The sequence below is a fragment of the Myxocyprinus asiaticus genome, chromosome 2, assembly GCF_019703515.2.
Source record: "Myxocyprinus asiaticus isolate MX2 ecotype Aquarium Trade chromosome 2, UBuf_Myxa_2, whole genome shotgun sequence".
Classification (NCBI taxonomy): Eukaryota; Metazoa; Chordata; class Actinopteri; order Cypriniformes; family Catostomidae; genus Myxocyprinus; species Myxocyprinus asiaticus.
This window is the reverse complement of record NC_059345.1, coordinates 17,897,358-17,923,985: the sequence shown is the minus strand read 5'-3', so window position 1 is coordinate 17,923,985 and position 26,628 is coordinate 17,897,358. Positions and strand designations below refer to the sequence as shown.

The window sequence follows — 26,628 nt, the reverse complement described above, 5'->3', positions numbered from 1 at the left end:
GTTATAGTTTAACAGTTAAGGGGGTTTTAAAACACCCCTTATCAGTGGTAGAATCACTGCAATGCACAGCACTGAGTGTCTTATTGCTTTATTTGTGTTTGCTGCACAGAAAAATTGTTTAACTATGTTCTTTGTAAGCCTGTTCCATAAATGTTTTTCGAAAGTATGATAGCATAGCTCTATGATTCTGCATCACCAAAATGTAAACTTCATAAAAATTAAAATAGGAGAACTTGCACTTTACAGAAAGACATTCAGCTCCAAAGTTATATTTGAGTAGAACTGAAAGTAGTAGTATAATTTATTTAACATGTGCATGTTAAATGTCTGTTTAACAGCAAAATTAGATGAAAAACCTTGAAATGACGAAACATTGTATCAGGATTCCATGCAATGTCTCAATGTTAGTAAAACTAAGGAGCTGATGGTCAACTTCAGGAAACAGAATACGGTTCATGCACCCATCAACATCGGAGGGGACATTGTAGAGCGGGTCAACAGCTTCAGATTCCTAGGGGTCACCCTCACTGCTAAACAAACATGGACTGAGCACACAGCATCTATCATCAAAAAGGCCCACCAATGCCTTCATTTCCTCAGGCGTCTGAAGAAACCAGAATGTCCACTACAGTCCTCACCACTTTGTATAGGTGTGCTGTGGAGTCCGTCCTCACAGGGTAAACTACATCCTGGTTTGGCAGCTGCTCCACACAGGACAAGAAAGCCCTACAGAGGGTGGTTATAACAGCCCAGAAAATCATCAGCACACAGCTACCAGCAGTACAGCATTTCTACACCACACGCTGTCTCAGAAAGGCAAAAAGCATTATGGAAGACCACAGTCACCCTGCACGGGCACTTTACTCTTTCCTGCCCTCTGGTAAGCGGCTCAGGACTATTCGAACCCGCAACACTAAATGCAGGGATAGCTTTTACCCCAATGCTGTGAGAATGGTCAACACACACTAACGTGCAATATCAATAACGATACTGGACTCTACACTGTCACTTTGGCAACTTGACTTTGCACTGATCTCTCCAAACACATCACTTGAACTGTCACTTTATTGTTTGGTAATTATTTTGGTTGTTTATTGTTATCTTTGTATATATGTATATTTTGTACTTAGTAGTACTATCTGTTGTATCCTGTCTTGTCTATAGTCTGTGGAGAAGCATTCAAGCAAGAATTTCATTGTACACTGAACAAGGTACTTGTACATAAGACAATAAATGTTGAACTTGAACTTTAAGAATGTGTTCATTTTATGGAACGCTGACTACAGTTAAATTCTGTAAGTAAGCCAGGTCAATGAGATAATGGAACAAGAATATTTCTGCGCTGAGGGGAAATTATTGATTTGTGTGTTTAGATTTGTGTGTTTAAGTTTCATTATTGCTTATGTTTAAAGGGATAGTTCACCCAAAAATTATAATTCTCTCATCATTTGCTCACCCTCATGCCATCCCAGATGTGTATGACTTTCTTTCTTCTGCTGAACACAAATTAAGATTTTTAGAAGAATATCTCAGCTCTATACAATGCAAGTGAATAGTGGCCAGAACTTCATGAAAGTAATCCACATGACTCCAGTGGTTAAGTCCATGTCTTCAGAAGCGATATGATAGGTGTGGGTGAGAAACAGATCAATATTGAATCCTTTTTTATTATAAATTCTCCTCCCTGCCCAGTAGGTGGCGATGTGAATGAAGAATGTGAATCAACAAAAATGAAAGAAGAATGTGGAAGTAATAGTGAAAGTGGAGATATATAGTAAAAAATGACTTACATTTTGATCTGTTTCTCACAAGTCACTGGAGTCATATGGATTACTTTTATGCTGCCTTTATATTTATATGCTTTTCGGACCTTCAAAGTTCTGGCCACCATTCACTTGCATTGACAGAGCTGAGATTTTCTTCTAAAAATCTTTGTTTGGGTTCTGCTGAAGATAGAAATTCATACACATCTGGCATCTCACAAAATTAATGAAAATTAATTTCAAGGAGCAAATATTGCCCCATAATATAAAGTTCATTCTGACACACTTGGTGATTTTTTTCAACTATGAACTATTCTTTATATTCTTTATAATCACGCTCCTAAACAATTGAGATGGATGATTATGAAGCAGAGATACAGAATTTGAGAAAGCTCCAAACCACAGGAAGAGCAGTGTTAAGCATACACTAGCGGCCAAAAATGTTGAATAATGTACAGATTTTGCTGTTTCGGAAGGAAATTGGTACTTTAATTCACCAAAATGACATTCAACTGATCACAAAGTATAGTCAGGACATTACTGATGTAAAAAACAGCACCATCACTATTTGAAAAAAGTCATTTTTGACCAAATCTAGACAGGCCCCATTTCCAGCAGCCATCACTCCAACACCTTATCCTGGAGTAATCATGCTAAATTGCTAATTTGGTACTAGAAAATCACTTGCCATTATATCAAACACAGTTGAAAGCTATTTAGTTCATTAAATGATGCTTAACATTGTCTTTGTGTTTGTATTTGAGTTGCCACAGTATGCAATAGACTGGCATGTCTTAAGGTCGATATTAGGTCAAAAATAGCAAAAAAGAAAAAGCTTTCTCTAGAAACTCATCAGTCAATCATTGTTTTGAGGAATGAAGGCAACACAATGCTTGAAATTGCCAAAAAACTGAATTTCATACAAAGGTGTGAACTACAGTCTTCAAAGACAACGGACAACTGGCTCTAACAAGGACAGAAAGAGATGTGGAAGGCCAGATGTACAACTAAATAAGAGGATAAGTACATCAGAGTGTCTAGTTTGAGAAATAGACGCCTCACATGTCCTCAGCTGACAGCTTCATTGAATTCTACCCGCTCAACACCAGTTTCATGTACAACAGTAAAGAGAAGACTCAGGGGTGCAGGCCTTATGGGAAGAATTGCAAAGAAAAAGCCACTTTTGAAACAGAAAATCAAAAAGAAAAGGTTAGAGTGGGCAAAGAAACACAGACATTGGACAACAGATAATTGGAAAATAGTGTTATGGATCTTAACCCCATTGAGCTTTTGTGGGATCAGCTAGACTGTTAAGTGCATGAGAAGTGCCTGACAAGACAGCCACATCTATGGCAAGTGCTACAGGAAGCGTGGGGTGAAATGTCACCTGAGTATCTGGACAAACTGACAGCTAGAATGCCAAGGATCTGCAAAGCTGTCATTGCTGCACATGGAGGATTTTTTGATGAGAACTCTTTGAAGTAGTTTAATTTAATTTTTCATGTTATTAATGTCCTGACTATACATTGTGATCAGTTGAATGCCACTTTGGTGAATAAAAGTACCAATTTCTTTCCATAAGAGCAAAATCTGTACATTATTCCAAACTTTTGGCCGCCAGTGTATATGTGTATTTTTCTCGCAAGTGTTTGTAAGTGGACCCAAGGCCATGGCGGTGGCAAAGTAATGAAGTTAACTAAGGAGGACTTTGAACAAGGATTAGAATAATCAATCAGCCATTCTGCCACTGATGGCCTCCGAGGCTTCATTTCCTGTCTCTCTCTTCTCTCGCACTCTGTCATAGGATTCTGCCTTGATTTTACCTCCATTCCTGTATCTCCTCCATCTCAAAACAAGGCCAAAACACAGATAATAGGCTTTCTGTCTCTCTGAAGACTACACTTGCCCAGTCTACACTCAATTAATTATGGATTTAGGTGAGCTAATACTTTGCCTCATATCCAATATGCCAGTCAAAATCCAAGACAGATAACACTATACAGTTAAAAAGAAAGCTTTAGCCACCGGATAAGTAAATTATTTTTTGTCATAATTTACTTTCCCTCATGTCAATCCAGAACCAAATGATTTTACTTCTTCAGTGGACACTTTCCATAAATCCTCTTTTCATTACACAGAAGAAAAAATACCAAGGGTTTGGAATGGCATGCATGAAATTTCATATTTGTGTGAACTACCATATTCCTTTAATATCTTAAGTATAACAGGGGTCCTAGAACTTTTTTCAGGTAAAGTACAATAGAGAGACAGAGACAGAACAGGACCATGGACAGAACAGGATCTGTTTCTCACCAGTCACTGGAGTCATATTTATTACTTTTATGCTGCCTTTATGCATATAGTTGTATGGAGCCGATAGGGAATCCCACTGTGCAAATCCAGGATGAACTAATAGATTTCTATACTACTCCCTGTGCCCTCTTTACCTTAATGACTGCAGGCTCTGAAATTAAAGTCTCAGGCTTTAGGACCTCCACTACTGCCTCTGGGACAACTGCGTTCTTCATACATGTCATCTTGAAGCCATAAACATCATCCCAGAAGGCAATGCGGTCATTGTGTTTCTGAGTGTCCCCCACCGCCGCCAGGCAGATGCTGCAGCAGTCTGGATAGACTGAGAAGAAATATGATTTGTTAAATAGAGGCATAAACAGCAGGGCAAACATATGATAAACACAAAACCAAAAGGGGGGGACGACACATGTCCCCTTAACTTTTAGATTTTTTTTTAGCTCGTCTCTTCACTTTTTGTGAAATTAAACATAATATTTCAAATGTTTTGGCTGCTGTGGGAAGAAATTGTCACCACCCAATAAAATCTCTGCGAGCTGTAAGCGGTAATCTACAGTACCACGGCCACCGCCAAATGCTTTTCATCAAAGACTACAGGGAGAACTAAGTAAGGTTAAAGTAATTTTTACTCATTTAAAAACAATGAACAAAATGAAATGAGGTACAACATTTAACATAAGTCTAAGCAGACATATGACACAAAATGAGCTATATCAGATTAAATAATAAAAGTAATAAAATTATATTAATTATTTTTTTTTTTTTTTCAACATAACATCGCATAATTTTTCATATATATATATATATACAGGTGCATCTCAATAAATTAGAATGTTGTGGAAAAGTTCATTTATTTCAGTAATTCAACTCAAATTGTGAAACTCGTGTATTAAATAAATTCAATGCACACAGACTGAAGTAGTTTAAGTCTTTGGTTCTTTTAATTGTGATGATTTTGGCTCACATTTAACAAAAACCCACCAATTCACTATCTCAAAAAATTAGAATATGGTGACATGCCAATCAGCTAATCAACTCAAAACACCTGCAAAGGTTTCCTGAGCCTTCAAAATGGTCTCTCAGTTTGGTTCACTAGGCTACACAATCATGGGGAAGACTGCTGATCTGACAGTTGTCCAGAAGACAATCATTGACACCCTTCACAAGGAGGGTAAGCCACAAACATTCATTGCCAAAGAAGCTGGCTGTTCACAGAGTGCTGTATCCAAGCATGTTAACAGAAAGTTGAGTGGAAGGAAAAAGTGTGGAAGAAAAAGATGCACAACCAACCGAGAGAACCGCAGCCTTAAGATTGTCAAGCAAAATCGATTCAAGAATTTGGGTGAACTTCACAAGGAATGGACTGAGGCTGGGGTCAAGGCATCAAGACACAGACATGTCAAGGAATTTGGCTACAGTTGTCGTATTCCTCTTGTTAAGCCACTCCTGAACCACAGACAACGTCAGAGGCGTCTTACCTGGGCTAAGGAGAAGAAGAACTGGACTGTTGCCCAGTGGTCCAAAGTCCTCTTTTCAGATGAGAGCAAGTTTTGTATTTCATTTGGAAACCAAGGTCTTAGAGTCTGGAGGAAGGGTGGAGAAGCTCATAGCCCAAGTTGCTTGAAGTCCAGTGTTAAGTTTCCACAGTTTGTGATGATTTGGGGTGCAATGTCATCTGCTGGTGTAGGTCCATTGTGTTTTTTGAAAACCAAAGTCACTGCACCCGTTTACCAAGAAATTTTGGAGCACTTCATGCTTCCTTCTGCTGACCAGCTTTTTAAAGATGCTGATTTCATTTTCCAGCAGGATTTGGCACCTGCCCACACTGCCAAAAGCACCAAAAGTTGGTTAAATGACCATGGTGTTGGTGTGCTTGACTGGCCAGCAAACTCACCAGACCTGAACCCCATAGAGAATCTATGGGGTTTTGTCAAGAGGAAAATGAGAAACAAGAGACCAAAAAATGCAGATGAGCTGAAAGCCACTGTCAAAGAAACCTGGGCTTCCATACCACCTCAGCAGTGCCACAAACTGATCACCTCCATGCCACGCCGAATTGAGGCAGTAATTAAAGCAAAAGGAGCCCCTACCAAGTATTGAGTACATATACAGTAAATGAACATACTTTCCAGAAGGCCAACAATTCACTAAAAATGTTTTTTTTATTGGTCTTATGATGTATTCTAATTTTTTAGAGAATTGGTGGGTTTTTGTTAAATGTGAGCCAAAATCATCACAATTAAAAGAACCAAAGACTTAAACTACTTCAGTCTGTGTGCATTGAATTTATTTAAAACACGAGTTTCACAATTTGAGTTGAATTACTGAAATAAATGAACTTTTCCACGACATTCTAATTTATTGAGATGCACCTGTATATATATATATATATATATATATATATATATATATATAGTTTTTTTCAAATGAAGTGCTTTTAACCAAATTCCTCGGAACACAATTCAAAACAACACTGGAGATATTTCTGTCTCCATTGCTACAAAACAGAACTTAACAAATTTGAGATATTGCTTTAAAGGGGTCATGAAATGGAGAATCAAATTTTCCTTGATTTTTAGACATATAACAGGTGACTACTATAAAAACATACTGTAAGTTTCAAAATTTAAAACTTCCTCCCTAATCTAAAAAGAGCATTTATAGTTGCTAACCTGCTGAAATGTCTCATTTTGAAATCTGTGTGTTTGTGATGTCACAAGACATTGCTCATTTGCATGTACACGGCCCATAACATGCGTCATTGTCGTGGCTGTACTGTTAAGGAGAGAACAGCTGAAGTTACTGCTGTGAGGCGAGATGTTTCTTTTATTGAAAGATGCAGCAGTACCCACTGTATTGCACCCTGCAGTAATGATGTTAAGTAAACCATTTATTTATAATCTTTCATTTATCAGTGTGTTTGTAATTAACAGTAATCCATCGTTTATCGCTAAGTAGAGGTCTGCAACCAAACCCAGGTTGGGGTCAGTTTTTCAAGTAGGACTTCGGGTTCGAGTTTTTAATTAATGAAAAAAATAAACAGGCCTACTGAACTTGTTTTGCACCCGCGCTCTCTCACAGACACACGCGAACGGATGAGTTAGGGGCCGTTCACAACGAATGTGTTTTTAAGTGCATCTGCTCTGTTCATCATCTCATCATTGTTTTACTATGTAAACACATGCTAGATGAATCTCTTTGACTGTTGCATTGCATTTCGCTGTTTCTTCAGCATCTCATACAGGACCGGCACATTTTTAGACACTGTGCCAAGTTAAAAATAACTTCAAGTTTCAAAAATGCATTTCGAGACACCTGCACTCTGTTTCATTTGCTGCGCTGCGTCTAGATTGTTTTTAGCGCAGGTGTCACAAAGATTCAACATTCTGAACAAGTTCAGGCTGCAAAGAGGTGACTGTTAAATTTTTTTAACAATATTCCAGATTGTCCTGCACTGATAAAAGGTAAGGCAATGTTTTTTCCCTTCCGTTTTAAAAGTTTTAAAGGTGAAGCAGCCTAAAACTGAGCGTTTCTGACAGTGGGTCAGAATGAGGATGAAAAATGATCATGTTTTACAAATATTTGACAATTCTTTGTGCAAAAATAACATTATAATTTTTTTTATATTTAATATTATTTGTGCACTTTTATAACATTTTAAGCTAACCTCAAGGAACATAATAATTTTTTTTTTTTTAAAGCATTTCATGAGCCCTTTGATACATTATTGTTATTATTTAACTACAGTTAACATTACATTACTATACAGTAGTTTTTTCCCCATTTCACGTATCCATTTAAATCAAGCTTTTATTTAGGCTTTTCTGTGTGTTTTTGACGATATTTTCTCGCCTCTGGATAAGTACACTGTAAAAAAAAATTAACCAAAAATCTGTTACATTTTCAGTAAAATACTGGCAGCGGTGGTTGCCAAAAAGCAAAGCAGAGATGACAGCAGATGAGCAGAGAATGTACGTGACAGTGCTTTGTTCATGACAGTCAACTGTTGATGTTATTTCATAATGCACAGCCGCTGGCAGTGACAAAACGATACGAATGTGTGTATCTGACACCTATTCCGAATCCCGATCACGTAACAAAACATGTAATAAAAATAGCAGCACAGTCAAACAGTTTTTTTATACTAAAATATTTTCCAGGACAAATTATTATTTTCCAGGACATTAAGGTATATTTCTCATTGTCCATTACTTTTTCATGACTGGAAAACTGCATTGCAAAATTCCAGGTTTTCCAGAATGTGTGGATGTGATCTGTGTTTATTTATAATGTACAGGAAACTATAAATAATAAATTAGACTCAACAAGACAGTATTTACATGAATCATGATAGTGGATATAGATATATGCCTCATCGTAATGTTGCCTTCACCAAATTTATATTCAATATTCATGAACCAAGCTAGTAGGACATTTCCTTTTTTTTTTTTTTTGGTCCTTTGGGGAGTTTGACAGCCACTAGTAACTATTAGTGTTGTATGAAAAAGAGCAGCTTGGACATTCTGCTACATATTTCTGTTCCACAAAAGGAACATGAGGGTGAGCAAATTTCAATTTCAAAACTTGGGAAATCAAGTTTGAAAACATGTAATACTGATAAGGCATAATATAGATCAATGCACTTATCTAAAGTAAACAGTCTTTACAAATAAGTTACATTTAACACTAACCGTAAATGTGTTTAAGCTATACAGATGAAAAAGCCAACCAAACCAGAAAATAGAAATAGAAGCAGGAAAATAATTACTTACATATCTAAAATGTGACTTTAGTTTTCACATAAATTATCACTTTATACAACTGATAACTAAAAAAGCTCAACAGAACACTGGACATTGTGTGGGCATATTAGACTTCATCCTTTACACAAATGTGCAATAATGAGCATATCTATCATGAAATGGTAAACCACAGCCCTGATTTCCTTCTTCAGTAATGTTTCAGTCGTTTCCAGCACTCGTAAATGTCCCTATGTGATAATGTTAATGGTTACCATGCATGAAAGCAGACAGCTTCTGGCGAAAAATCTAAATTCAACTGATGGTGATAATCATAAAAGCTCAGAGTGCATTTATCAGTTCTTAATGTCCGTTAAGTTTGGCCATCAGACACAAACTTAAAGCTACAGTATGTTCATATGATGCTGCTAAAGAAATCACATTTCACTAATATCTACACTACCATCAGGGGATCATGGTTAATGAATGTATAAATCATTTGTACTTCCTGTCCACATCTCAAACATACATAAAACCTTTACATGTCTCATGACAAAATATTAATAAAGGGGAGATAAGGGGCAATTGCAACACTACATTTCTCCAATCACAAACAAACAAGAGTGATCACACTTATTCAGCACATGCTCAGTAGAGTTCTGTATCTTCCTGAGAAACAGAAGTGTGATTGCTTCAAATATAGGTTATTCCAAGCATCTTGGACAATTTGCCACAGTTCTGTGTATTAAGGGTGTCTAAAATTTATATTTCATATTGACACATTAAAGTAGAAGATTTAAAATAACCATCTTAAGATACATATACTCACTGAGCACTTAATTTGGTACACCTAGTTATTCATGTGATTATCTAATCAGCCAATCATGCGGCAGCAGTACAATGCATAAAATCATGCAGATACGGGTCAGGAGGTTCAGTTAATATTCACATCAACCATCAGAATGGGGAAAAATTGTATCTCAGTGATTTCAATCGTGGCATGATTGTTGGTGCCAGATGGGCTAGTTTGAGTATTTCTGAAACTCCTGATGTCCTGTGACTTTTACACACAACAGTCTCTAGAGATTACTCAGAATTGTGCTAAAAACAAAAAACATCCAGTGAGTGACAGTTCTGCGCACGGAAACACCTTGTTGATGAGAGAAGTCAATGGAGAATGGCCAGACTGGTTCGAGCTGACAGAAAGGCTACGGTAACCCAGATTACCACTCTGTACAATTGTAGTGAGAAGAATAGCATCTCAGATGCACAACATGTCAAACCTTGAGGCAGATGGGCTACAACAGCAGAAGACCACGTCGGGCACCTTATTAGAACCATAGTGTTCCAAATATAGTGCTCAGTGAGTGTACCTTTGGTATTCTATACATAAATATAGAATATCAAAGTATCTCCATTAATATTAAACTCCACATGTATGTGTCTTATAAAAAACATTACAAGTAGATTTGTAATAGTCTTGAAGTAGTTTGTGTAGTATATTGTATATTTTATTTACCATTAAGCCAGCATTACATTGTTTATATTGTATAAACAAATGGCCATTTAACATAACGCAAGATAGACAAGGAAATCATCTTAAAGGTCCACTCAGTAATTTTCTCATCATTAAAAGGTTATGCTCTTAAAGTAATGAATACTAATTTTGAAACATATATAGATATAGTGCTGTGAAAAATATTTCTTCTGTTTCCATATATATCTCATACTAAATTGTTTCAAAAACTCTAACAATATCGAACATAAACAAAGGCAATCTGAGTAAATGATAATGTTATTTATTGAAGCAAAAAAGTTACCAATACCAACTGGGCCTGTGTGAAAATGTATTTGTAAGTTACTAAATCCCCAAATCTATGAAACTGCATTCATAATAGGGTTCAGCTTGACTATACACACCCAGGCCTAATTACTGCCAGCCCTGTTTAATCAAATCAAGACCAAAATAGAACTTTTTCAGCAGCATGAAGTTGGCTAAATGGTCTCACCCAGTAGCACAATATGCCAAAGTCAAAAGAAATTCCAGAAATGATGAGGGAAAAGGTGATTGAAATACTTCAGTCTGGGAAGGGTTACAAAACTATTTCAAAGGTTCTGGGACTCCAAAGAACCAGAGGCTCATCTTAATTTGGCCAAAACACACCTTGATGATCCTCAAAGCTTTTGGGAGGATGTCCTATGGACTAATGAGTCAAAAGTGGAACGGTTTGGAGTCCCGTTACATCTGGCATAAATCAAACACAGAATTCCACAAAAAGAACATCATACCTATACGGTCAAGCATGGTGGTGGTAGTGTGATGGTGTTGGGATGCTTTGCTGCTTCAGGGCCAAGGAGACTTGCAATAATTGAGAGAAATGTGAATTCTGCACTCTACCAGAAAATCCTAAAGGAGAACGTCCAGTCATCACTCTGTGAGTTGAAGCTCAAGCGCAACTGGATTACGCAGCAAGACAATGATACAAAGCATAGGAGTAAGTCCACCTCTGAATGGCTCAAAAGTAGCAAAATTAAAGTTTTGGAGTGTCCTAATCAAAGTCCTGACTTGAACTCGGTTGAGATGCTGTGGCAGGACCTTAATCGGGCAGTTTGTGCTCAAAAACCCTCCAATGTGGCTGAACTAAATCAGTTCTGCAAAGAAGATTGGGTCAAAATTTCACCACAGCGTTGTGAAAGACTGATCTCCAGTTTTCAGAAGCGTTTGGTTGCAGTTGTTGCTGCTAAAGATGGCACAATCAGCTATTAATTTTAAGGGGGCAGTTTATTTTTTGCATATGTGTTATAGGTGTTGGATAACTTTTTTGCTTCAATAAAATATATATATATATATATATATATATATATATATATATATATATATATATATATATATATATATATATATTTGAAAACAGTATTTTGCGTTTACTCAGGTTGCCTTTGTTTTATGTTACATCTTGTCTGAAGATCTAAAACAATTTAGTATGAAAAATACACAAAAATAGAAAAAATCAGGGCAAATACTTTTTCCACAGCACTGTATATATATATATATATATATATATATATATATATATATATATATATATATATATATATAAATCAGAACCACTCACATGACAAAGACTCCAGTCATATTGGTAACATAATAAAAGCGGTTTTATTCTACATAGAGAGGGTACCCTCAAGGGGGCTGCCATGTTAGGATAGAGAGGGTCCCCTCAAGGGGGCTGCCATGTTAGGATCACATGACCAGCCAAATAATCCTTGATTAATCTCAGTAGCTCCCCTGTTATTGGACACTTTCGCTAATAAATTAAATTAATCATGGCTGACTGTGAATTTCTACAGTGGCATCAGAAATTGAAAACCACTGTGTCTCAATGATGCTGCAACCACACCCCTAGGTGTCAGTGCAAGTCCATGATGACATAAACAAAACAAAAATTACTGAGTGCACCTTTAATGTTTCCTGTAATTGGATGTTACAGGTGCAGCAGTGAGATCATAAACAGTGATTTCACAATAGACAATACTATTAACTCCGCCTTAGATGAGCTCCTGGAGAGAAATACGTGATGGACCATATCTCACTAACTTGTCCAACCTTTAATCAAGGGTTAAGGGTGCACATTCACTCTCATCCCATATAATAGTATGTGCCATCAAAATCTCGTCTCCCAGACCTTAAAGTCTTCACTGTGACCCAGTGAGTGTCACGTAGGGTGAAAACACACACACACACACACACACACACACCTGGAGTGGATTTGTCACCTCATTTTCTCTGATTAGTGGAGCTATGAGTGATTGTCCTGGGAAATGCAGGTGAGAGCTGATTGGGTATTTAACGGGACCATCCCGCACCTAAACAGGGAGCGAGAGAGAGAGAGAAAGAGAGTGTGTAGGGAGAGAGAGGGGGGATGAGGGGGAGGTAGCGTCCCAAGATTCATAGCTTTGACATCTGCGTCCTTCTCGACTCGGTGCTCATGGCCCGTTTGTCAAGCACCCCCCTCTGTTTCCTCTTGAGGGCAGCCGTAAAGAAGTGGAGAGGGTAGTAGGAGCGGGGAAAAAAAGCATCCAGTGATGAGGAAGTGAAAGTGCACACCACATTTCGAGATGAAGAAAAACGTTAATAATTTGAGGTATAAAGGAGAGAGAGAAAGAGAGAAACGGGGTTATAGTGGCAGGGGTAAGTAATGTTGATCTGACACAGTGCAAAGCTGCCACATGATAGGCCATTATATCAATCTGTTTCACACCAGGTATACATGACTGCAGGCTTTCCGACTGAGCTGAAAAATAGAAACGCACTTGCTCAGTGGACGATTCACTGTTATTCAATAGAAGCCTTATTTTGGGTACCTCTCTCTCTCTCTCTCTCAGTTCATTTCTTTGGCTTTCCAAAGGGATTATTTGTCTGGAATGCCATGATGTTTTAAAACAGTGATTTTTTTTTTCCTTTAGGGTCAAAAATAGGTCGCAAGTCTGTTCTGATAGGGATGTGGTCCTGTCATATGCAAATAATAAAATGCAACCATATAATTGTGCAGAGTAAGCATAGATCAAAATAGACTTATCAGCTTTTTAAAAAGGAGTAAATACTCTCCATATCCTTTGACGTCAAAGGTTTTGCGTCCAGTCAAACAATAGGGATTTTTCATATCTCAAGGAATTGTCTACCCTACATCTTGAACAAACTAGACATTGCTTAAAGGGCAAGACTATACAATTTGACTAGATTTGGCAACTATTTGTCTGTTACTTTACAAGTAAGTAACTTACTTAAAATGGACATTAATATGGCATTGTAATTTATAGGACTGGATACAAATATTGATTTTCCAATGTATCTCAATCTTCATTTAAACTATCCCGATAACGATTCTTAAAATCCCTAGATCGATCTTTTACTTTGTGCACAACTCTCTTGCATATGCGACCAAATTTTGTTTTAATATGACTAAAAATGTCTGTGATAAACCATTGCCTGGTAAATTTTCAGATTTCACTCACCAGTGATTGGGTATAGTGGTGAAGTAGTTTAGCAAAGAGATTCTTTCACTGTGTGTTTAGAGTAAAGTTTAGTTTGACTTGTTCCATGTAACAGGTGTCCAAAGTCGAGGTCCACGCAATCCATTTGTCATTGAATAATGTCACTTTTATTATCCTTTCTGTTCTTTAAGTCAGTTGTTGATCATAAACAACAAAAATAGAAACATTTTATTTACTCACACATAGCACGGATGCGGTAAAGAAGCTGTGCGACTCCACTCTCGTTAATATGCACTCAACCAAAACACTTCTGTGAGACACTTGCTGAGCTGCCAGTGTTCTTAAAGAGACAGTACTGTTTTAGCACTTGTTCTACATAATAATGTAAACTCAATGTAAATGCTTGTAAATAATACAAATGATGCAACTAAACGATAAACATGTATATATATAGTATATGCAAAATAGCATATGCCATTTCATGACATCATATTTATTGATATAATACATGGAATTTAAAAAATGTTATAAAGCTAAAATTTTACCAAAATGATGAAAAACTAATACAATAAAATAAGTACAATTAAAAGTTCCTTAAGTAAGCTAGAAGATCCCCTGTATAATTAGGATTAGCTGAGAAAGGATTTCTTTCATATGTAAGAAAAACTGACATTTTGGGCTCTATTTTCGTGAGTGCGCAAAGCGCAGTGCTACGCGTTACAACCATGCACAATGTCTTATCCAATTTTCGTGAAAGCGCTAAATCTAAGTGCAATTTTCGTGCCAGCGCAAAGAGCAAATGGGCACGGGTGGGAGTATTTGTGGTACTGTGGATGTAGGTGTGCAGACTGTGGCTGTATTGTATGTAACTGAAGTGGCGCAAAGCGCAATTTACTATTTTCCTAAAAATGTGGTCGTTTGCGCTAAGACGTTTCAATACCACCTCTTAACTCAGCACAAAGTCCAAATTCAGTTTCTGGATTTGCAGTTTGGAGATTCCTGCAGCAGATGGCAATAAAGTTCATGTCCAAACTCTTAAAATATAGTGGAACATTAAATTTAGTGCATAACAATCACTGTCATAGCTGTTTTGAGAAAAAATATAAATTATGAGCATGGCTTATTTTTCAATTATTATCATTATTTTATATTTACAATTGTATATACGATCTAATTTTATATTGGTATATATATATCTTTAAGTCACTGCAAAAGGGGCCGGTGGCGTTTGCGCGCATGATTTCGCCAAACCCACTTGCGCCTAGACTTAGTGCATGCTTGCACGAAAATACACAAACTTCATGGACATGCTCATTAACTTTGCGCTTATGACTTAAGGTATTGCGTTGAGCACAACGCTTGCACTCTTAAAATAGGGCCCTATACCTGAAATATACCAAAACGAAATTGAATAGAAATCAGAATCAAATCGAATCGAGAGCTTGTGAACAGGAATCAAATCAGGAAATCTGTATTAATACCCAGCCCTTTTAATTTATTAGTATTTTTTCACCACACCATTTTTTAGCTGGACTTAAAACAGAGCAGGAGAGAGTGATGTAATTAAGAGTATATATATATATATATATATATATATATATATATATATATATATATATATATATTCTATATTTATTTTACAGTTATTACAAGTGTATTTTTTCTTAATAAATGAAAAATGGAGTCTGTGAAGTTTGTAAATTTTTATTTAAAATATAGCATCTCCTATAAAACACTTGCTTGAAAAAAAAGTACAGTATTTTGCTGCAAATTCATCTGCCACTTGATAATATGGCTAATACTGATGTAATATTTGGTCCAGTGTTTGTTCCATGTGATAGGCTGGTAAATCACACTTCTGATGTTGTTTGTGCATTAGAAAGGTTTAGAATTTTCATATTCAGTCATGTCATGTTTATAATTTGGCTTATTGATGGACCTATGCATTTCAAGCAGTAATATACAATACAGTTTTATTTTAAGGACATTTACGTTTATTTTTGTACAAACAATTTTGGTACTGTGTTGGGTTGCCATTTAATGCCCTACGTAAAATTTGGGTCCTGAAGAAAAAACAGTTGGGAGCCACTGCTGTAAAGATCAAGAGAGTGTAACATCTCCTGTGTCAGGATCCTTGAAGTTTCAATTCATCCAGTCAGTGTGTGCACAAACAGTGCTGCACACCACCCAAATCTCCCCAGCATCTGTCCACTTAAAACTCCACACAGTGGACAAGAAAATGACACAGAGCAACAAGACAGAAAAACAGAGCATACGCAGCATTTTTGATGTCCGTAAAAACGACCATGACCTTGCTCAGACTATAGTTTCCGCAAAAATAAATAAATTCTAGTATCTAGAAGGTGAGCGTGCAAGGACTGTTTAGTTATTCAGCAGTTGGTTTTATTTATGTGTTATTGACGCAAATCAATATGTAGTAAAAGGCGGAGCAGCATGCAGGGTGTGAGATAAGAGACAACACCTGAGAAATGTGTGAAACATTCTGCTGTAAACTATGCAAGTGTGAAAGGTGATTCTGCAGCAGAGGAGAAGTAGAATATTAAGATAGTATCACTTTTACAAATATAAAGAATCCTTAATCGATCTGAATTAAGCTGAATTTGAATGCAGTGATTCCTGCACTGCTGCTGAATCTACAGTGCCACAGGAAAAAAATAAAAGTATTTATTATGTTAACACTGTATCATTTATAGTATATTTATATAAAGTATACTTTATTTTACTGGAGTGGAATGACATGGAATGACATGTCTTTATACAGCGTTTTCTACACTGCCTGAACAGAAAAACAAACAGCCAGTTCTTTTAATTAATCAGACTTAAAAGACCTTTTTAAATAAATGTTAATGAAATGGTAAATCTATGACTGTTTTAATAGGTTACAACTATTTTAGGGTTAGTTTTTCTACATTATATACATAAAGACACACACCCCTTCATTTCAGAGCATCAGAACACTTTTCATTGGTCATAGTCACATTTAAGGGGGAGGCAAAAATAATGATCAACACACACCAATTTCATTACAACAGCCTCTTTGTATTAGCCCTGCAGGGGAAACAAACACACACATGCATTCTCTCATCAGTTCATCATTTTGGACAGCCCTAATTCAGCCGGTATGGAATCTCCCTATTAAAATAAATGAAGTGTCTTTGATAGACCTTCAGGGGTGGCTCCTTTGTGTCCCACAGGTTTAAAAAAAAAAAAAACAAGTTCTACATCTGGCCAAGGACCTCCCAGATAAATTATATTTTAAAATGAGAATGTGAAAACAGTTGAACTGCATGTATTGACTCACCCACACCACCTTCAGCAAGGTACCGATCCCTTGCGTAGAGCACAGAGTCCAGCATTGATTCAAACAGCAGGAAGTACCCCTATAGACAAAATTGGGGGACAACGTTTAATGTTTATGGATAAACATATACGAGCCATAATGTCACATACATTTCAGTCCATATAATATAGCTGAAATTAATCTAAATGAGAGAATTTTTAAACTTATTTTAAATAAGTTAGCTACTTAGTCATGGTATCTAAAATAATACAAGACATTCTACTGTATATACACTTACTAAACACTTTATTAGGAACACCAGTACATCTACTTATTCATGCAATTATCTAATCGGCCAACCGTGTGGCAGCAGTGCAGTGCATAAGATCATGCAGATACGGGTCAGGAGCTTCAGTTAATGTTCACATCAACCATCAGAATGGGGGAAAAAATCTCAGTAATTTCGACCGTGGCATGATTGTTGGTGCCAGACGGGCTGGTTTGAGTATTTCTGTAACTGCTGATCTCCTGGAATTTTCACGCACAACAGTCTCTAGAGTTTACTCAGAATGGGACCAAAAACAAAAAACATCCAGTGAGAGACAGTTCTGCAGATGGAAATGCCTTGTTGATGAGAGAGGTCAACGGAGAATGGCCAGACTGGTTCGAGCTGACAGAAAAGCTATAGTAACTCAGACAACCACTCTGTAAAATTGTAGTGAGGAGAAGAGCGTCTCAGAATGCACAACATGACGAACTTTGAGGTGGATGGGCTACAACAGCAGAAGACCACTTTGGGCAATTTATTAGGACCATAGTGTTCCTAACTAGTCCTGCACCATTTGTGCGACCGACATGAATGCTAATTCAAATCATATATGTATCACTTTTCTAAGTAAACAGACTTGCAATTTTTGCCTTGGTGAACAATCAAACATGCAGCAATAATTCCACCTACCTGAGCCACAACTAGTGACCAGTATATCATAAGTCACGTTTCCACTATCGGGTCAAATAAGAGTGTGCTAGTGCGTGCCAGGGCCAGTTGCGTTCCCACTGTCACTTCCGAGGCTTCATCGTGCCTCCTTTTTCCCAATGGACAAAGCGATGCCCAAAGAAATTACTTTCATTGGTTCGGTGAACTTTCATAGACGGTGTGCTGGGACATCATCCCGCTGTTAGTGGAGAGACCACTCGGGACACCATATTAGTTACAGTCAATGAGTTGTCAAAGCGAACTTATCTTGCTGTTTACATTCGATATAAACTCAATATTCTAGATAACTAGATAATATGATACCTCAGCTTGAGCTTCCTTCTTGCTTGTGAAATGGGCGGGGTGTGTGACTTTGGCACCGCAGTGGCATGTTAAGGGCGGGTTTTTGGGCAACGCTGCAGAGTTATTGGCCCGATGGTGGGAATGCAGATTGATTTTGGTCTCGTGGCTCAAGGTCTGAGGCTATTGGTCCCGGCTGGCAAGTTGATAGCCCTGGCTCACACTGGCCCGATAGTGGAAAAGCAGCTAGAGACAACTTGGGGGTAGCCTCTTTTGATTGAGACAGTAAGCAACCCATAACATAGAACATCCTAGCAATCGCAAAGCAATGCACTGAAAGCCACTTCATAAGTCCTAGAAACCGCATAGAAACACCCTGGCAACCACTCACAACACCCTATCATAATGATGGCAACTTTTACACAAGCAAGCACCACTGACATTTTCTCTAAAGAATTTAAAAATCTAGTTTCAGGACTAATGTTGTCAATCAGCTTTTCATCTTAACCATTCCCTTCTGGCTCTCACACATGTAGCCACAAACACATCCACACACATATCGAAGACCTCTGGATTTACAACAGCTCAGCACAGCACTCTCTTTAAACATATGCATGGCCAACCAGCATCCTGTTTCATTGCACTGACCTCTGACTGACACCGGTTTTGCATGAGTAGTTGGCACATCACCCCTTATTATTCTACTACTGCTGAACTGCAGCTTTGGGCACATCTTATTGGCCTCATTCTGGACAGCAGCTCAGACAGCCATGAGTCAAACAATGCTGCTTCAAGTAATCTAGAACAGAGGCATAATCAATTCTATGAGACAGACATGATGGATGTACCGAGGATGAGGAACATTCTTCATCAGAATGGTCTTTAAAAGTTGCTTTGGAAAAGCTAATTGCTATAGTATACATATATCTATCTTACATAACTTATATATTAGCTACTGTGGGAACAACATACTTATCATATACATATTCAGATGCTAGAAGAACCAAACCTAAATAAGCAGATGCGGTTGCAGCTCTGATGTGCATAAAAAAAACAAGGTGATGCAATTGGGCGATGATTTGGATTTGCCCACTTCATTTTTGCATTTTTAACAAATTAGAAATAATACGTCCATAGGGCAGAAATAAGCTATTAAACAAAGATATTGATATTTTATGGGAGATACCATACATTTCAAAGCTATGAAGCCTACAGTGTACAGTTTGAATGGATCATGAAGCTACAGATTCAATTACATACTACATTTTAAATCCTTTAGGCGATTTAGGAAAGAATTTACCCCTATTGTTGAGCATGACTCACAAATGGCCAAGCATTTGATATTAAAGTTTTTTATTGTTGAAGGTTAGATGGGCACTGTTGTGTTGCATAGGCTGAGGCCGACTGGACCAGCACCCTGAAAGGCCATGCTGTCACAGCAACTCGCACTGGATCTCTCTGGGTCGTTTTTAAGCAGACTTAGCATTAGAGTGATGGCTAAGCTTCTCCGTGGTGTAATTTAGAACCCAATTTCACAGGCGGCTGCCTCCACTGCAGTGTGTGTGTGTGTGTGAGAGAGAGAAAGTAGAGAGGATGAGGGAAGATGGGGGGCATGTCCATGTATATTTAAATAACTAATATATATATATATGTTTTGTTTTTTTACATATACACACTACCGGTCAAAAGTTTTGAAACACTTGACTGAAATGTTTCTCATGATCTTAAAAATCTTTTGATCTGAAGGCTTATGCTTAAATGTTTGAAATTAGTTTTGTAGACAAAAATATAATTGTGCCACCATATTAATTTATTTCATTATAAAACTACAATTTAATTTAAAAAAACGTTTTTGAAATTGATGACTTTGACCAAATAATAAAGAAAAGCAGCCAATAAGTGCCCAACATAGATGGGAACTCCTTCAATACTGTTTAAAAAGCATCCCAGGGTGATACCTCAAGAAGTTGGTTGAGAAAATGTCAAGAGTACATGTGTGCAAAATCTGAGTGGGCTCATTCACAAAGTTTTCTGTTAAGTTGGAACTGGAGTATTTGCTCCCTTTCATATCATGACTGGGTAACCTTTACTGTAACTTTTAATCCCTTTGTGTTTCACAAAAGAAAGAAATCATGAGTTTCTAACAGCATAAGGGTAAGTAAATAATGACAAAATTTTAGTTTTTGGCTGAACCATCCCTTTAAGGCAAAGCTTTTATTTATTCATTTATTTTTCAAACACTTAATGTTTAAACATTTATTAGTAGTGCAAAATGTACTCTGCACAATACAGTTAATAAAAGGATAACTGTAATTACCATCAATATATTAGCTTCACTTTGTTTTCTCTTTAAGCACACTTACTTTCTTACATAATATATAGTATACACGACATAAGAATGCATAAACACAGTTGAGAAAATACATTCATCATTCGTTCTGAGTCTATGGTGGCAGCTGCACAATTATAAGCACTGGGCAACATATGGATTGACAGATGTAAGCGTTTTATTTTTTATAAAAGACAAAGAGATTTTTTTTCTTTATTAAGTTCAGTGTTTCCTTGTTGACTCCTTTTTCTACATTTCTACAACTCTCACACATTACTTAGGGACTAATTAAGGTCAGCCTTAAACTTATAAGAAGGTTGTATTGCAAAAGATAAAAACAAAAGATCCAATAACACACACTGGTGGTAAAGAGAGTCATTGCAACATTAAAAGCTGGATGTGGCCAAAATTCAGATCCATTCATTAAGCCACGTGGAGCCGGGGCAGAATTACATGAATGCAACTAATGAAATGCTAATGAAAAATGGACAGCAGAATTCATGCACATTAAATTAATCACCCCATAAGCACACTCACTCAAAAAGACGCACATGCAGATGAACACTACTTTTTTCACTTTGATTTTTCTGGATTGAGCAGATAATTCACTATGATGCAATACAGTTTGCATTAAAATAAATAAAAGAAGTTTCATATTACTTCAGCAAAAATGGTTCAATATGTTGACAGCAATGCCTCAGCAATGTCTCTAGCTCTCAAAAAAAAAAAAAAAATACAAAATAAAAAAAACTGTTGTTGTCGTTAGTTTCCTGTGAACATCAGAGAATAATGTTAGTCTGGCCCAGAGTGGCCATGTGCTCAATAAACAACAGCAGTATTCAACCAATGCCAACGTCATGAGCATTCAATGAACAGTCCTTCTCATTTACAGCACAACAATATCAATCCAACTCCCAGGGGCTGTTTAATATCTTGTTCCCTCACTCACTTTGACATTTGACAAATCCAAAGCCAAAAATGGCCAACACATAACTTGTTAAGGCCACACAGTATAATGAATTTTTTTGTATTGTAACTACAATAATGTCTCATTATCACCCTGCATTATCACCCATCCTATTGGGGGTGGGGGGGGGATCGAGAAATGTCATGACCAGAATTTGAACTCAGTGTGAGTACACTCTAAAACAGTGATTCCCAACCAGGGGCATGCAGGCAGGTTCCAGGGGGTACCCAAAAATAATTGGATTTTGCTATGTTGAACCTAACAAAATGTTAAATTATTATTTAAGGATTAAAACAAAAATAAGGATTAGGGATGGGTAAAAATGTAAATCTTTTCACTGCGTGTTGAGAGTAAAGATTTTACTTGTCCCGTATACTGTATGTCCAAAGTTTAGATCCACGCAATCCATTTGTCATTTAATAATTTGTCTCTTTAAATACACTTTCGGTTCTTTACAGTCAGATGTTGATAAAAAAAAGAAAAAAAAAGAAAAAGAAACATTAATTCTAATCTGGATTGATGCGCTAAAGAAACGTTATGTGCTCACTGGCTAAACAGCCACTAATCTAAAAGAGTCAGTACCGTTTTAGCTTTTGTTCTACATATCAACATGATTAAATGCAATTTCAAGACATAATTTTGACTGATGGAATACGGAGTTTGTAAATTTTTATTAAATGTGACCAATTATTTAAAACTATTGATACAATTAATAAAATGTATATTTTGTAATGTACTAAATTAGAAGATCTCCTATATAATTAACTGCATGAGCTGAGTGATTTTTGTTTTCATATGCAAGCAAAATGGACAGAATGTGATTAATTATGATTAATTAAATTAATTAATCAGCATATCTTGTGGGGGCCTGGGTAGCTCAGCGAGTATTGACGCTGACTACCACCTCTGGCGTCGCGAGTTCTAATCCAGGGCATGCTGAGTGACTCCAGCCAGGTCTTCTAAGCAACCAAATTGGCCCGGTTGCTAGGGAGGGTAGTCACATGGGGTAACCTCCTCGTGGTCACTATAATGTGTGGTTCTCGCTCTCAGTGGGGCGCATGGTGAGTTGTGCGTGGATGCCGCGGAGAATAGCTTTAAGCCTCCACACGCACTACGTCTCCGCGGTAAAGAACTCAAAAAACCACGTGATACGATGCACAGATTGACAGTCTCAGATGCGGAAACAACTGAGATTCGTCCTCCGCCACCCGGATTGAGGTGAGTTACTATGCCACCACGAGGACTTAGAGTGCATTGGGAATTGGGCATTCCAAATTGGGGAGAAAAGAAAAAAAAAAAACAGCATATCATGTAATTAATTTGATTCATTTATCAAATTACTACTTAATTGCCCTACTTAAAACCAAAGTATGAGATTACTTATCTTTATGTTATCAAGTTAGTGACATGATTTGTCTTAAAGAGTAAAAATATCACAAGAATTAATAAAAAAACAACAGTTTTTGCTTTAAGTATTGCTACCTCACATTCCAAAGATGGAATTTTATTAAAGGCACACAAAAATGGTACTAGATGTGTGTGCGTCTGTGTGTGTGTGTGGGAGGTGGGGGGGGGGGGGGGTTTGACCATTAGAGGACAGTAAGATAAATTACCATATAACCACATGAAATGCGTGTTAATTTAGGGTAGCTAGTAGGTTAGGGAAATAAATCAAAACTTTCGGGGCATAACTGTTTGTTCAGTGTGGATAGAGTGTGGAAGAGACTGATTTGCATATGAATAAAGATGAGTATTGAGTAGTAAATGCAGAATTTTGTACAAGAATATTCAAATGAGGCAAGCCCCACGTTTCCATGGTTAATTTTAGTAGGACAATGGATGCTGGAAAGCTTCTTTGTTGATCCAAGTAACCATTGTGGGAAACACAGGCTGGGTTTATCACAGTGTAACATAGAAAGAAAGTCAAAATCTTGATGGACTCTGAGAAAGGCAGGAAATGAAAAGTCTTGAGTCCATTATATTTTGCTCAAAGGGTGATAGGAGTTTCCTTGCAATTTAGCTAAACACAATATTCATATCTTTTTTATTTTTCCTCCCCTTTTCTCCCCCCAATTTGGAATGCCCAATTCCCAATGTGCTCTAGGTCCTCGTCGTGGTGTAGGGACTCGCCTCAATCCGGGTGGCGGAGGACGAATCTCAGTTGCCACCGCTTCTGAGACAGTCAGTCCACACATCTTATCACATGGCTTGTTGAACGCGTTACCGTGGAGAGCGAGAACCACATTATAGCGTCCACGAGGAGGTTGCCCCATGTGACTCTACCCTCCCTAGCAACCAAGCCAATTTGGTTGCTTGGGAGACCTAGCTGGAGTCACTCACCACGCCCTGGATTCAAACTTGCGACTTCAGGGGTGGTAGTCAGCATCTTTACTCGCTGAGCTACCCAGGCCCCCCATAATATTAATATCTTTGTGCCACATACGTATTTTTTTTTACAAGAGTATCTGAGCCTATTCCAGTTAAGTACTATTTTCAAAATGTAATGTAAATTCTACACTCACTGAGCACTTTATTAGGAACACCTATACACCTACTTAGTCATGTAATTATCTAATCAGCCAATAATGTGGCAGCAGTGCAATGCATAAAATCATGCATATATGGGTCAGGAGCTTCAGTTAATATTCACATCAACCATCAGAATGGGGAAAAATGTGATCTCAGTGATTTTGACCTTGCCATGATTGTTGGTGCCAGACAGGCTGGTTTGAGTATTTCTATAACTGCTAATCTCCTGTGGTTTTCACGCACAACATTCTCTAGAGTTTACTCAGAACAGTGCCAAAAACAAAAAAACATCCAGTGAGTGGCAGTTCTGCAGACAGAAATGCCTTGTTGATGAGAGAGGTCAACGAAGAACAGCCAGACTGGTTCTAGCTGACAGAAAGGCTACGGTAACTCAGATAACCACTCTGTACAATTGTAGTGAGCAGAATTGCATCTCAGAATGCACAACATGGCAAACTTTGAGGCGGATGGGCTACAAAAGCAGAAAACCACGTCGGGCAGTTTATTAGGACCACAGTGAGTGTATTTATCAAAATTAATACTTTTGATTACAAAATCAAGTGGAATAATCAACAATTAGCCCTGCAGCCCAACTTCATATTATCTGTATGTTTGTGGCAGGACAGCTGAAGGCTGCGGACGGAGTGACTGATTGCAGCTGTCTTCTCCTACGACAGATAAGACTTCTATCAAGAGACAACGAGACCCAAGATGGGATCTGCCATAAATTCAACTTGACCAGCGCCACACACAGCAGCTCATCATATTCCAAGTGTACCTAATATCAAAGCATATTTAAAAAAAAAAAAAAAACCTTACGCTTAAACTGCCATGTTAATTTTGAGGCACTGGACCAGAGAAATGGCAACATGCATAACAGAAATGGATGTAGGGAAAATTGGTTGTAAAATTAACATCCATATGTGCAGCTTCTCGCATCAGACTCGGGTGATTTCACTTAACATTCTTTTCGGAACTCATCCAGTTCTTTAACATTTTTAAGGCTTTATTACTTTACTCTGGAATAACATCAAAACGAATGTTTGCCACATGACCAGGGTTGGTGTCATTTGGTTTTGCGACTTTTACACGATGGCATGACAGAACGGCACCATGAACCTGTACAAGGACAATCCCTCTGGAGGCATCTAAGGTTAAGTGCCTTGCTCAAGGCTGCAATGGCTATAGCTCAAGCAAGGTTCAAACCTGCAACCTTTCAGTTACCAGCTAAGATTTTTAACCAATAGGCTATTACCACATAATTAAGGAATTTCCACAAGACTTTTGTCTATATAATTGTAGACACAAAGTGTTTCCATCCTTTAGCTGCTCAGCTGTATATCTGCCACTGTAAACTCTGCAAAGACCCAGTTTGTCCAATGTGCAAAGTGAACTACGACCTGACGTAAGAATTTAAGAATTGTTAGGGCTGTCAAAAATGAGCATGTTTACATGCACAGCAATACACTGATAACGAACTAAATTTAGACCATTTAGAAAATGTAAGAAACCAGCATTTACATGAGTTTTGAAATAATGGAATTATTCTATGCTTTTTAATGTCAAACAAACAGCATGTGCACAACACTTGCGTACATTGGATAAGCAAGTAAGAACGCCAGTAAACGTGATTACATGCAGAGCAAAATCATGACAATGGGCAAAAAAACTACATGTGCATGCTAACAATTTTTTTCTTAAACCGTTTATGATGTTACCCCAATAAATGAAATCCATTTAAGGTGTTTACATGACCTTACATGTTGTCTGATTATTTAAGCATAAATGGTGTAAGACTGTGCCATGTAAACATGCTCAATCTCCCACTACCATCACTATGTCAATAACTGATGAGCACACTGACCTCAAGCAGTGTTAGTAAGTCTAATAGAGACCAAGATCTAGCCCTAACTGGCTTGAATCCGAAGAAATCTAAATTGATCGTTATCTTCAAATGAAATAGAGGGTGCATGGTTATTTTTAGGGTGCCATATTCAAATTGCAAAACCTACATAGTTTACACCAGTTTACACAAGCTAACTTTTGACAATAGTAAGGAAAATCTTTTGATCTGCTTTGTAATGTTATCCTAAGAATTTATAAATACCTTATGTATGCAACAAGATACCAGCTGTTCTTGCAAACCAGCTCTAAAACGCCATAAAGAATGAAAGAAGTGTGATTCACCAAACTTTCTCATGACCAAATGACCAACAAATACTTAGATGTGGCAATTGCTGTATATAGTGGCTTGCGCAACTACTAGTTTTACTAGTTGCCAAGTAAAAATGGGCCAGCTCATTAACTGGTGTTATAAACGGTGCAAAAAACAATCACATCCCACTCGCTTATAGTTACTGTCAGCCTCTGGATGACACTTCATTAGTTGGTTCCAATGGTTCACATTTTGGCTTGT

At 37.4% G+C, this 26,628-nt stretch overlaps 1 protein-coding gene across 3 annotated transcripts in view; it reads right to left on the bottom strand.

Annotated features, from left to right (window-relative positions):
- LOC127411783 (protein arginine N-methyltransferase 3-like) overlaps positions 1–26,628 on the bottom strand; it is a 72,599-nt gene that overhangs the window by 24,340 nt on the left and 21,631 nt on the right. For all 3 annotated transcript variants that reach the window (XM_051647548.1, XM_051647556.1, XM_051647566.1), the window contains exons 11-12: positions 17,133–17,211; positions 4,211–4,398 (exon numbers count right to left, since the gene is read on the bottom strand). In XM_051647548.1, the coding sequence (XP_051503508.1) occupies positions 4,211–4,398; positions 17,133–17,211 (267 nt within the window). The remainder of the gene's footprint in view (positions 1–4,210; positions 4,399–17,132; positions 17,212–26,628) is intronic.